Here is a 13,836-nt window from a genome sequence, read left to right on the forward strand (position 1 = left end):
CATGCACACGGCCCTGGGTTCAATCCCCAGCACCAAAAAAAAAAAAAAAAAAAAAATCCAGGGCTACTTCTGAGGTTTTGAATTGTGCCAGGATAGGCAGCAGCTGGTTTTCTATCTCTAATTTGAAGAAAAAAAGCAGGTCTAAAGACTGCCAGGGCAAGAGAAGCTCTTAAAAAAAACAACTTCCCAAATCAATTTGCAAACCAATTGCAGCCAGGTCCACCCCCTCCCTCCCAGGAGGATTTGCAGGTCCTTTCTGTTTTGGAGAAAGGACCATGCCTCTTGAAGCAGTGATACTCTAGGAAAGGTAGGAAGTGGCCTCAGACAATATCTGCTATGCTCATTTTTTTGTGCGTGGGTAAGTGGGGGAGAGTTTTATTCCTATTTTTGATGCATTGGGGATTGAACTCAAGGGCCTCACACCTGTTAGACAAGTGTTCTACCACTGAATCATATTTCGTGTATGTTTTATTTATTCTTTAGGTTTTGGGGATTGAACCCGGGGCACTGTACCACAGAGTTATATCCCTAGACTTTTTTTTTTTTGGGGGGGGTACCAGGTATTGAACTCAGGGACACTCAACCACTGAGGCATCCCTAGCCCTATTTTGTATTTTATTTAGAGACAGGGTCTCACTGAGTTGCTTAGCGCCTTGCTCAAGCTTAGCGCATTGCTGAGGCTGGCTTTGAACTCTAGATCCTCCTGCTTCAGCCTCCCAAGCTGCTGGGATTATAGGTGTGCACCACCGTGCCCAGCTCAGACCTTTTTGAGACAAAGTTTTGCTAAGTTTCTGGCTTTGAATTTGTAATCCTCCTTGCCCCAGCTTCCAAAATCACTGGGATTACAGGCATGCTCTACTGTGCTCAGTTTGGTTTTATTTTTATTTTTGGTGTAGTTGGACAAAATACCCCCAATTTTATTTATTTTTATATGGTGCTGAGGATTGAACCCAGGTCCTTGCACATGCTAGGCAAGCGCTCCACTGCTGAACCACAACCCTAGCCTCTGTTTTTATTTTTAAAAAATGGTTTTGCATGGGCTGGGGATATAGCTCAGTTGGTAGAGTGCTTGTCTTGCATGCACAAGACCTTGGGTTCAATCCCCCCAGAACCCCCTAATTTTTTTTTTTTTTTTTTTTTTTTGCAGTGCTGAGGATCAAACCTAGGGCCTCCTACATGGTAGGCAAGTGTCTTACCATTGAGACACAGCCCTAGTCTGTGAATTTTCTGATTGACAAATAATTGTACATATTTATGGGTACAATGTAATGCTTCAATATAAGATATATTGCATATAACAGGGTAATTAGCATACATACAACAATTATCATTCTTTAAATTTTGGGGGGGATGGTGCTGGGAATTGAATTTATGGCTTCACAAATGCTAAGCAATGTTCTACCACTGAATAATCCCAGACCTGACACTTACCATTTTATATATACAGGTTTAATTGTTGATGGACCTTTATTTTATTTATTTGTATATATGCAGTGCTGAGAATCAAACCCAGTGCCTCACACATGCTAGGTAAACACTCTACCCCTGAACTATAACACCAACCCCAACACTTATCATTCTTCTTTTTTAATACCTTTGTTTTGTTTATTTTTATGTGGTGCTGAGGATCGAACCCAGCGTGCTAGGCCAGAGAGCATTCTACCGCTGAGCCACAACCTCAGTCCCCCAACCCCCTATCATTCTTAAACCAGGAAAATCTTTGGAAACAAGGAGGCAGGTGAAGCTCAGACTACCTGGGGAAGAACCAATGGGAAAAATTTAGGAGGGATCACAATGGTGACTCTAATGGGTAAAGCAGCCCCCTGGGGTGATGACCTGTGGAGATGGAGCAAAAAGAGTGCTTACGTGTGTCTGGGCTTCAGCCTCTGGTCCCCATAGGGGATGAGGGCCACCAGCTGCTCCTCCAGCTCTGTAGAAAGATGATGAGAGGGAGGACCAAGATGTGTCATGACAAATGTTTCCTGGACCAGCCTCCTAAAAGCATCCTTCCTCCACTCTATACAGCAGTATCAGAGGCATGCAGCCTCAGCCTCAGAGCAGGACTGGGAGCCTTGGGTTGTGCTACTGAAGTCGCTAGCTCAGCTTTGAACCAGAAGGTAAGTAAGATTTCTAATAGGTAAGACGACTCTCTGAAAGTCACTAGTGAATCAGAAAGGCTTACCTTCTTTGGAGAGGTCATTTGTTAACTTCCTGAATCCTAAGACACAGAGTGATGCTTGGGGAGCAGAGTGGCAGAAAAATACATCTAATGTAGGAAGGGGGGCGTTCTCTGCAGGGAGTCCAAGGCTAAATGGGTTAATACTGACTGAGCTGAGAGCACTATTCAACCATTCAAGGAGACTCAAAAGGGCTGCCTCAAACTGGCTAGCCAAGAGCACTTCCTGGATTCCAGGCTATTTCCAGAGCTTTGGTCAACTTACCTCGGGGGATTTCCCCACTGCCTTGGCAGGTAGGGCAGGGCACAAATTTGGCACTAGCAGGCACACAGGAACAAAAAGATTTGCTGCTTCCAAAGCTGGAGTAGCTGGGAGCTGTATCACCAATGGCCGAGTTGGGGGGCAGTATTGACTTGATTTCATCTTTCCGACAGCCCAGCTGGGAGAACATATCACCCATTTTTCAAGGGGGGCGGTTCACTAGTGAAAAAAGAACAAAGTTCAATATTAAACTTCTTTTAAAATTTTTTTTTTTTTTTAGTTTTAGCTGGACACAATATCTTTAATTTTTAGAGAGAGAGAGAGAGAGACACTCTTTTTTTGTAGATGGATACAACACAATGCCTTTATTTTTTTTTAATGTGGTGCTGAGAATCGAGCGGTCAACCGCTGAGCCACAATCCCAGCCCAATATCTTTATTTTTATGTGGTGGTGAGGATGGAACCCAGTGCCTCATGCATACTAGGCAAGCACTCTACCACTGAGCATCCCCAGCCCCATAATTCTGGTTTTAAGTTATCAAGATTAGCAAAGAGCCAAGCATTGGGGTGCACACCTGTAATCCCATCAACTGGAGAGGGTCAAGCAGGAGGATAGCAAGTTCAAGGCCAGCATCAGCAATTTAGTGAGAAGCTGTCTTAAAACAAAAGGGCTGGAGATGTGGTTTAGGGTTAAGCTCCCCTAGGTTCAATCTCCAGTACCACCCCCCCCAACCAAACAACAAAAAAAATTGGCATGAGCCCTACCATAATCTAAGCAAGCTAAAACCTAAGGAAGATAGACTTGAAGAGTTATATGGGGCTCTCAGATTGGAACTTTAAATGCCTTTCAATTCCTTTAATTATTGTTAAATCAATCTGCCTACAAAAAAAGAAAACCAAAGAAAAGCAGAAGTTATTTCACTTTAAGGAACTTCCACAAGAGAATGGTACAGTTCTTTTTTTCTTCGAAAGTTGCTGAGCTGTCATTTTAAAGGAAGGCAACTGGATAAAGCTCAGGGCAGGGAGGGCAGCAATCTGGAAGGTCCCTTCATCTTCCCCAATTACTCTAAAAAATGCCTCTAAGAGCACCCTGACAGAAAGGCTGAGGTTTGAGGAAGGCTGCCTCCTGGGCGTTGCTGGCTTAATAGGAAGGCAACTGCTCTTTAAACAAAGGAGAAAGGAAGCTACAGGTCACAGGTGTAGGTAAGAACCTGTCTAAAAATATCCCAGGTGCGAGCAAAAAGTGTCTTCCTCACTACTTTTGAGATGGGGTAGGAAGAAAGCCTGGGGAATCCCTTAGTCATGTCAGGGTCTGCCCTTTATTAGGAGAGAGCAAGACTAAATCTGGACCCCCCCCCCCCAAAAAAAAAAAGACCCCCAAGAGTGGTACCAGAATGAGGTGGGTAAGTTGAGCCACTCTGATCTTTCTGGACTAAAATAAGCCTCACCTGGTTTAGGTATGGGATCCGGGATTCCTTTTCAGTTGCAAGAAGGTGAATCTTCTGGAATGTGCCTTTGGGGAGAAGAGCCTCCAGCGCAGGCAACTAGCCCTTCAGCGGAGTCGTGGGGGAACTTCGGAAGTTGGGGGGAGAAGGGGTCCTTGACTCCAAGGCCAAGCTGTTTCCCAACCGGATCGGGGCTCTGCCAAGGGCCGGCTGGTGGGCGTGGACGGAAAAGGTCGGATTTCATTGAAGGAGGGCTTCACATTCTACTAAACAGCTTTAGTTGAGTTTAGTACCGGCGTGTACGTAGGGCGAGCAGGAGATACAAAAGGCCCTTGCCTCCAAAAGAGGAAAGCAGAGGAGGGTCCCGAGAATGCCTTACCCAGGAACGACGGCAGCGACAGAAACGGCAGCTTTCGGAATTGAAAGTGAGGGAACTGAGCCCTCGCCCCAAGCTTCGACTTGAAGCAGTCGGAAGCTCCGCCCCTCCCCTCCGGCCCCTCCCTGCTCCAGGACCCCGCCCTCTCCACGAAAAGAAGGGAAGCTCTCCGACGTTCAAAGGTCACGGGAGGGTACCGGCGCTGCTTCCGTAAGGACCAGCAGATACATATAGGAGTTTAAATGAACATTTATTTCACCATTCTTTAAGTGGCTGTGCACAAGAACAACCGGCCGGACTATCCGACCCACGGGCCCTTCTGGACCCCTATTGCAGGACCCAGAATGTCCAGGCAGGTCCTGCCCCAATCAACCCAATTACAGACACCCGCAGCTCGATCGCTCTAGAAGCCAAGATCAAAACATTTTAAATAATGAACAGCCTGGTTGGCTTGAAGTCTGAATTCTGGCTTGTTCAGTAGCATTCAAGAGTTATACTGCAAATAAACATCATTATGACTAATTAAAATTGCCATTCATTATAAATGCCAACCAGATTAAATAATACTACTTTATTATCCTTACCCCTTAGGCTTGGGGATTCAGATTTTTCCTTTTCAGGAAGTAATTTTCATGAATATAATTTAGCGTTTTTTGTTACCTCTTCCTTCACCAACTGTCCCCAAGATTCCCTTCTACAAACAAATGAGTACCTGGGTCCCTGGGAGCAATCTCTTTCTCACTTAACCTGGAGTTGTTAAATCAGTGAGTCTGCCCCATCCAGGTTTTGAAAAACACCAACCACAACGTCCTGTTTTAGACTCTCTAGGGCTAGATAACCTTTGAAAGGATTTCAAATATTCAAGAAGTCAGTAGCATATCCTATTTGACCCCCACCACATTCACTCCTCCAATCCTGAACTTAGATTAATACAGGAACTTGCCTTTCACCTGTTTCCACTTCCCTTACTCTACTGTAAAATAAGATCTGCCCTGACATGAAGAAAAAAGGTAACTGTTAAAGTGACTTTTCCCTTTAAGTAATAGAGGGGGTATTTTCCTTCCCTATAAGACTAGCAAAATATTTCACACTACTATTTTTCTCCTTAAATAAAAGAAAATATATGCAAAATTACTACAATAGACACTGCTCACTAGGTGCTGGTGAGTTAACTAGCACACTCTTCCCTCCTTTCATGAGATTCCTGCAAGGTGGATATTCAAAATGCACCAATGTGGTCCTCAGAAAGCAACAGTGTCATTTACTAATAACTCTTGCAGGGAAATAATTTTTTCTTTGAAAAAGGAAGAGCAGCAATACTTCTATCATGTTCTTGTATCCTCTTTCAATGCCACATTGAAAGTTACTGAGGCTAGGAGTTGGTTACAGAAATCATAGGTCTTGAAAACAACTTCCAGTTCAAAAAACTAACAACAGATATCCCCATTAAAAACATCCACATGAACTGAACAAAAATATTTAACTTCAATACAAGCAGGGAACAAAAAAAAAAAAAAAAAAGGTTCTACAGGAAGTTCAAATTATACTCTTCAATGCACTGAAATGGAGAAGGGAATTTTATCCAAATCAATTGAAAAACAGCTTCCTCCTATTCATCCAATTCCTAAAGTGAAAATTTAAGTTCTGGTCTTTGATTTGTTCCAAAATATATTGTAATGGGTATTGTCTTGACAATTCAATGATGATCTCCATATAGACTCATCAGTTTAAAAAACAAGCAAGGGCTTCTACCCCACACCCCAATGAAAGAATAAAGATCATCTCTGAGCAGCAGGCAGTTATTTAATACAAGGTCACTCCTCAATATCGGTGGCTGTACCAGTCATTGTTGTTGACCTGAAGGAGTTCTGTCACAACCTGCAGGATGTTGTAATTGTGTTTCTTCAACAGCCTTAGGTTCAGCTGCCTGTCACAGAATCCCATTTCAAAGAGATGGGCCATCAGAGCTGCTGTCTGATCTTCAGAAACTATTGGCTGTGCAGACAAAAAAAAGTAGACAACATTTTCTGTATAATTTGTTTATCCTGCAAATTTTTATTATCTTGCCATACTAGTCTTTCCAGATTTATTCAAAATGCAAAGAAACTAGATGCAAGGGTACGATATTCCTGTCTACCTGACATTAATGGGTCTTCTGAGCTGAGGAAATATGCTTCAAATTAGGTCTGTCAGTACCCAAAGAAAAAGCTGGGAGATGATGAACTATCCTTAGAACTAGGAGAAGAGGTATGGGGGGGGGGGTGCCCTGGGGTTGTGGCTCAGTGGTAGAGCATTTGCCTACCATATGTGAGGCACTGGGTTCGATTCTCAGCACCACATATAGTAAAATAAAGATCCATCAAAAAATAAATAAAGGCTACATTTTAAAAAGAGAACTAGGAGATGGCTTCAGAGAGGACTTTCAGAAAGAAGCATTCTTTGACCAGATGAGGTAAAAGTAGAAAACAAGGCTTAGGGGCACTATGAACATGAAGATCATTGTGACGATGGGGCAAATATAAGCAAGGAAAGAGACTGTTACAGGAAGATGGCATGAGAAATTCTATCTGATATACAGAGGAGGTAGACAAAAACTGCTTGGGAAATGATATCCTATAGTATTTTTTACTTTTTCCTTCAAAATAAAGTGGTCCAAGTTATGAGGAAGCTAACATTCACTACTCCCCTCTTTAAGCTAAGCCCTTCTGTGGTCAAAATTACTTCCTTAAATGGTTGGTCTATTATTATCTCTACTTCACAGATTGGGGAGGGGGAAACTGTAGAGCAGAAAGATGACTGACTTTGCAGACAGACAAGCTTAGGCCCCAACCCTCACTCTACCATTAACTCACCAATTGGGGTGAGTGTCAATCCTAAATTTATGAAATGCAGATACATCATACCTCTATGTTGCAGGCTTGTTGAGAAAGTATGTAAACATGTTGAGCAGTCTCTGGCAATTTTCTCTATACCTAATTCCAATGTTCCCTTCTTCCTCTTATTTCGGAATAGATTATCAATCCTTCTTTCCAGGTTTAATCCTTCCACATGGACGTTGCTTTGTATCTCTTTACCTCTTACCACCTCGGAAATCTTTCTCCATTAATTGTTCTATCATCTTTATTGTTAACCCCTTTCATTACTGGCTTGCACACTTCAAGTCTCACTCATCTTTACAAATGTCTCCTTCTGATATTTGCCCCCTTTTTTCTTCCCAGCACTGAGGCTTGAACCCAGGGGTGCTTTATCACAAAGCTACATACACAGTGCTTTTTAAAATTTTGAGACAGGGTATTGTTAAGTTGCTGAAGCTGGTCTTGAATTTATGATCCTCCTGCCTTAGCCTCCCATAGCTGGAATTATAGGCATACCAACCATGCCCAAGACTTCTGCTCTCTTTCCTCTCTTTGTAGTCTATTGGAAAGTGAGGCATACTTGAACTCTCAAAATTCCTCATTACCAGTTCACACCTCTCCGCAGAAGCTAACACTGCTGAATACATCCCTCTCATTAAAACTTCCTAAATTCTAGTAGATAATTCTTCATTTTCTTCCTAGTTTTGTCTTCTTTGCAGGATTTTCCTTTCCCTGATGGTTAAGGCTCCTTTTTGCCTTCCCCATTCTTCCTGGATAATCTCATCCATCCACATGGCTCTTACTATAACCTGTATGCAAAAAGGCTCTCAAACTTTGTCACCAAGCCAAACCTCTCCCCTGTGATCCAGATGTATGTATTCACTGTACTCTGGTTATCTTTACTTTTACTAGGCTATGCCTCAAACAACCCTATCCAAAACTGAATTCCTATTCTCCTCTTACTCAAATATATCCTGCCTGCATAGCCGCTCATAATGCATGCTACTATGAACTGTGTAACATAGACTTGGGATTTATCCTTGACTTCTTTTTAGTCACTTAATTATGGTCTCCAAGTTCTGAGATTTATATTTTTAATTATTTCTTTGAATCTTCCTTTCTAGCTATATACGTGGGTTTTCATATGGATTTCTTTACTGGCTCTATCCAAGCCTCCAGATTATAGCAGAGTGATCTCACTAAGAACAAATATGTTCCTGTTAATCACTTCCTTAGAAACATTGTATGGCTCTTCATTAGTATTAAAATAAAATCTAACCCCTTAATCTACAGTTGGTCTTTTCTTATTCTTTTCAGACCAGAAGCACCCTCTACATTCATATTTCCAAGTCTTTTTTATTACTAGCTATTCCCTTTGTCTACAACACTCTTTTTGTTTTAAAGAGATGAAAGTCTTGCTGAGTTGCTCAGGCTTGACTTGAACTTGTGACTCTCTTGCATCAGCCTCCTGAGTAGCTGGGATAATAGGTGTGCACCATCATGCCTGGCTTATAATACTCTATCACTCTTTTTATTTTTAATTTATTTTTTAAAACTTTATTTTTTGCATTTATTTTTATGTGGTGCTGAGGATCGAACCCAGGGCCTCGCATGTGCTAGGCAAGCACTCTACCGCTGAGCCATAACCCCAGCCCCATAATACTCTATCACTCTTCCCTGACAAACATTTGCTTTATCCTTTAGGACTCAGTTCAGGTATTATCTACTAGTGAGGCTGAAATGTTTCATCTGTTTGATTATACCAGCATAGTATCTTACCCTGTACTGTAAATGTGTTCACCTCTCTTGTTTCCCATCATCTTTGGGCAAGAACCAGTGTCTTATTTATCCCGTAGTGCCAACACTTGGACTAGCTCCTTTCTCAATCTAAAGCCTATGCTCTTTCCACAATGTTAGTTTACTGGCCAATCCAGACAGATGCCATCATTTTCATTGGTGATTTGTGAATTGAGGTTCAGGAAAATAAAACATACACTAACCTGTGCAGTGACTGGTGGTGCAGAAAATAGGGCCTTGTATGCAGAGGCAGCAACAGACAAAGCCCCCTTCACCAGTCCTCCAGCAATGCTGCTCCCATGGTGGTACCTACAGAGGAAAACCAAATTATCTCCCCAAATACAACAAACCATTACTTCTTATAAGATAATCTGGGTGCTAATCCCTGAAAAAAAAATTTCCTTAAGGAAAAAAAAAAAAATCAGACGTAAAAAGACAATGTGATGATTTTTATCAGTTTTCTAGCTATCTTGGTTTGATGTAGGGCCCAGCTCTACTGGTACATTGTATGGGCACTGCAGGAATCACACCACTCTGGTTATCATGACAGCTTTCAGTCCTAGTTGATTATTAATGTGGTCATGGGCACACTAGGGTACTGAGAGAGGCAAGTGAGTCTATGAAAAAATTACTAAGATGTACACTGGGCTTGACCTTCCTGCTTTCTCTGGCACTAAGAGTGAGGTGAACTTTAGGGCACTCCTTTTTTGTCTGGAATTCAAAAACACTTAAATATCAGTTTTAGCCCTCTGTCCAGTGTTGCTCACAAGCCTTAGGAGAAATCGGAACAAGAAAAAATGCTCTTTTTTTCTGCTCTCTGAAAATGGACACATGCTCTGAGAGGCTCTTTGAAGCAGAAGCAATACTAGGATATCCACCTGCTTCTGAAGAAGAGACTGCACAAGGTCGTTACCTTGAGTGGTCATAGCTCTTCTGTCTGCTGTTTACAAGTCCTGATGAGCCTCTGGGCTCTAAAAGCAAAAGAGCTGTTGGTTAGATGCAGCATCCATAAGTACCTAGTGTATCCTAAGTCACATCATGGCTATCATAGAGGCAGGTGGCAATCTGTTCACAGTGTTTGAAGTCTTTCTTTCTTTCTTTCTTTTTTAAATTTATTTTTTAGGTGTAGATGGACACAATGCCTTTATTTTATTTACTTATTTTTATGTGGTGGTGAGGATCGAACCCAGGGCCTCACCTGTGCTAGGTAAGCACTCTACTGCTGAGCTACAACTCCAGCCCCATGTATTTCTCTCTCTTTTTTTTAATGTTTGGGAAGTTCTGTTTAGGGAAGTAATACAGAGAAACTATCCAGAAATGTAAAATGACTATTGATTGATCCAAAAAATTAAGCCTACAATCCTATCACATTGATACATTAGTTCTCAAATGTTTTTACGCTTGACTTTTTGGGGAAGAGTGAGAAGTGATGTTGAGAGCCTAATCACAAGTTCACAGTGATACTGTTCTGATTTTGCGGGGGTGGAAGTGGGGAGAGATGGTATGTCTCGCTCTACTGCTCAGGTAGGTCAGTTATTTATTTATTTAATATTTTAGATACCAGAAATTGAACCCAGGGGTGCTTAACCACTGGGCCACATCCCCAGCCCTTTTCATTTTTTATTTTGAGACAGGGTCTTGCTAAATTGTTTTGGGCTTCACTAAGTTGCTAAGGCTGGCCTTGAACTTGTGATCCTCCTGCCTTAGCCTCCCAAATCATTGGGATTATGGTGTGCACCAATACACTCAGCACCCAGGTAGATCTTAAACTTATCAGCTCAAGAGATCCTCCCACATCAATGCTATGCCAATGCATCCAGTTCTAAAATCCTGATTTTATAGATAAGGAAACAGACCCACAGGCATTAACTGAACTGCCACAAGGGCTCCGTCAGGAAAGGTGGGACTAGAGCTGGAAACCTATACTAACCTGATGAGCCTCTGGGCTCTAAAAGCAAAAGAGCTGTTGCTTAGATGCAGCATCCATAAGTACCTAGTGTATCCTAAGTCACATCACGGCCATTATAGAGGCAAGTGGCAATCTGTTCACAGTGTTTGAAGTCTTTCTTTCTTTCTTTTTTAAAATTTTTTTTGTAAACAAAGGGAAATGTCTAGCTTCCTGGGAAAATGGTAAATTGTACTCAAAGCTCCAACATTTTATACTATATGTGCCTGTCCATTATAGCACAATACCTACCTCTAGGAGGTCTCATTTAATAAATATTTAGCTAGAGAATAGAAATAAGAAAGTATGAGGGAAGAAAGAAGGAAAAGGCAAGTTTCTAAAAACTGCCAAGAATTATGAAGATGGAGAGCCTATTTATACCTGGTTTCCATTAGAAAGGAACAAAGAAAAAGAGATGACGTTCAAGCTATTCATTACCTCCTCTGATCTGGTCAGGGACTGAAGAAACTTCTGGTATGATAACTGGTAAATCCACTCCTGGGGAACCATGCTGTACACAAGGAGGGCTCCTTTCAGAAAGACACAATATTCCAAGTAAGTTAAAAACATCTATTCATGCAAAACAAAACAAAATCAAACCATCTATGGTAATGGTGGAGAAAAGTAAACACAGCACAGCAATGCCAAATTCTTCATAGTGGCTTTACATTTTTGATCCAGAGAACTTAGCAATTCTGTCACAAGGGCTACCTTCTATTCCTGGCTTTTCTGCTGAACCACAATCAAGTTAGAAAGATTGGCTTCAGTCTGGTTACTTCCACATTACTTCAAGTGATATAAACAAAGGGAAATGTCTAGCTTCCTCGGAAAATGGTAAATTATACTCAAGGCTCCAACATTTTATACTATTAGGAACAAGCAATAATTCAGATCTAGTAGAAATTTAAATAATTTCTTTCTGGTTTTATAGTGTATTTTTTCCATAATGGATTTAGCTTCCTAATTATGCTTTGGGTTAATATATAAATAAGTTTTTGCTGCCTTTACTCATGAATCAACAGAACAAGGGAAAGTCCAGGGATGTTTGTGTTTAAAAACTGTTTCTCAATAATCAAAAAATAAGTAGACAGGCTATATTCAGATATCTAAGGTTGACTAAAACAAGTATTTCTTTAAATCCCAAATCCACAAATACTGGAAAATATGACTTTTATTCATCTAAATTCAGACTTCACTACAGGAAATAGTCTCTTCCCAAACAGATGAAAAAAAATATTTTGAGATTAAGTTGTCTCTTCCCACTCTATTTCACCTCTGAAGAACACCCCAGCTGAGGTGGGTGTGAATGGTACCTGGGCAGTGGTGGTGGGAGGCCCACCACCTCTGGAATTAGGGGAACTGTTTCCAGAGTCTGTGAGGTTGTGAGGATGTCACTGATGCTGTGATCCTGTGGCTGGTTCTTCTCTCCAGGAAGTCTCTCCCCAGCCTCTGCTGGTTCCTGTCCAGCCTCAACCCCAGGCTCGCCTTCAGCTCCTCGATCCAGGCCTGGCTGTGAGAGTGCAGAGCTATACATGGAGTCCCCTAGGGGGCGGCTGGTATCAAAACACTCAGGTAGGATAATGATATAATCCTCTGAGGAAGCAGAGGACTGACTCTGAACTTCATCTTTGAGTTCCTCCTCTTCATCCTCCTCCATAACAATCTCTTCCTGCTCATCTCCAAGTGGTCCTTCTTCAGGCAACGCAAATTTCACTAAAGGATGAAAGTAATCAATTGAATGTAGAATCCTAAAAGCAGCCTCTGGTGTTATTCTTACTTGGTAAAGCTTTGTGAATCATGAGCTAGAATTATAAATGCCAGAGGAGAGGGAAGAACCAAAGGGAAGGGCTGCTATTGGAACCAAGGCTTTACTCCAAATTTGAAGACTATGCAAAAACAAAGAACCAAAGCTCACAAAAACAAGGCAGGTAGAACATCCAGGCTCCTGACAAGCAATATGAATCCTTTTTTTTTTTTTTTTTGCAGAACTGGGGATTGAAGCCAGGGCTCACGCATGTTAGGCAAGCACTCTACCACTGAGCTACACCCTCAGCCCAACGATACAAATCTGAAAAAGAGGAGGCACCATCATATGAAGAGGAAAAAGGACGGGGCATTTTGATAAGCCCTTCCAGGGCTTTTTGTTACACATTTACACATGTTTGAAAAAAACATAAATATTTGTCATATATGTGTATACTTTAAACAAAAGTGAGACAAATCATATTTAAGAGTACCGATCAAATTAGATGCCCCCCCCTTTTTGGGTGGTACTTGGGATTAAACCAGGGATGTACTATCATTGGGCTACATCCCTAGTGCTCTGCACCTACCTTTTCAATCTTGAAACTGAGTCTAAGTTGCCCAGGCTAGCCTCAAACTTATAGTCCACATGGCTCTGTATTATTTTTATGCACCAGAATTTGAATTTTTGGACAGTTCTTAAAATACATACTATTGGCTCTACCTACTTGACTCTAGAATTTTCTGTTACAAAAGTATTTATTTATTTATTTAAAGTACCGGGAATTGAACTCAGGGGCACTCGCCTGCTGAGCCACATCTCCAGCCTTATTTTGTATTTTATTTAGAGACAGGATCTCACTGAGTTGCTTAGCACCTTATCATTGTTAAGGCTGGCTTTCAACTCACGATCTTCCTGTTTCAGCCTTCCAAGCGCTGGGATTACAGGTGTCCACCACGGTGCACAACTACAGAGATATTTATTATAGCAGGATTTAACGGTAAGAAATTTAGTTTGGAGCTGGGTATGTTGGCACACACCTGGTAATCCTAGGGGCTTTGGAGGCTGAGGCAGGAGGATCATGAGTTCAAAGCCAGCCTCAGCAAAAGTGAGGCTCTAAGCAACTCAGTGAGACCCTGTCTCTAAATAAAATACAAAATAGGGCTGGGGATGTGGCTCTGTGGTTGAGGGCCCCTGTGTTCTATCGCCGGTACGCACCGCCCCCCCCCGCCCCCA

At 41.8% G+C, this 13,836-nt stretch overlaps 2 protein-coding genes across 3 annotated transcripts in view; both read right to left on the reverse strand.

Annotated features, from left to right (window-relative positions):
• Window positions 1-5,340, reverse strand: part of Tmem106a (transmembrane protein 106A) — an 11,063-nt gene extending 5,723 nt beyond the window's left edge. Inside the window, exons 1-4 of one of the 2 annotated variants that reach the window (XM_048790697.1) lie at window positions 4,263-5,340; window positions 3,887-4,093; window positions 2,442-2,657; window positions 1,867-1,930 (exon numbers count right to left, since the gene is read on the reverse strand). In XM_048790697.1, the coding sequence (XP_048646654.1) occupies window positions 1,867-1,930; window positions 2,442-2,637 (260 nt within the window). In that variant the 5' untranslated portion in view covers window positions 2,638-2,657; window positions 3,887-4,093; window positions 4,263-5,340. Of the gene's footprint in view, window positions 1-1,866; window positions 1,931-2,441; window positions 2,658-3,886 lie in introns of both variants that reach the window. The other variant, XM_048790700.1, reaches the window with a different exon arrangement.
• A 704-nt stretch (window positions 5,341-6,044) lies between these two features.
• The window catches only part of Nbr1 (NBR1 autophagy cargo receptor), a 21,461-nt gene continuing 13,669 nt past the window's right edge, over window positions 6,045-13,836 (reverse strand). The window contains exons 14-18 of the mRNA XM_015495824.2: window positions 12,170-12,569; window positions 11,295-11,386; window positions 9,825-9,882; window positions 9,115-9,220; window positions 6,045-6,254 (exon numbers count right to left, since the gene is read on the reverse strand). Coding sequence (XP_015351310.2) covers window positions 6,081-6,254; window positions 9,115-9,220; window positions 9,825-9,882; window positions 11,295-11,386; window positions 12,170-12,569 — 830 coding nt within the window. The 3' untranslated portion in view covers window positions 6,045-6,080. The remainder of the gene's footprint in view (window positions 6,255-9,114; window positions 9,221-9,824; window positions 9,883-11,294; window positions 11,387-12,169; window positions 12,570-13,836) is intronic.

This window comes from Marmota marmota, unplaced genomic scaffold (genome assembly GCF_001458135.2).
Source record: "Marmota marmota marmota unplaced genomic scaffold, marMar, whole genome shotgun sequence".
Classification (NCBI taxonomy): Eukaryota; Metazoa; Chordata; class Mammalia; order Rodentia; family Sciuridae; genus Marmota; species Marmota marmota.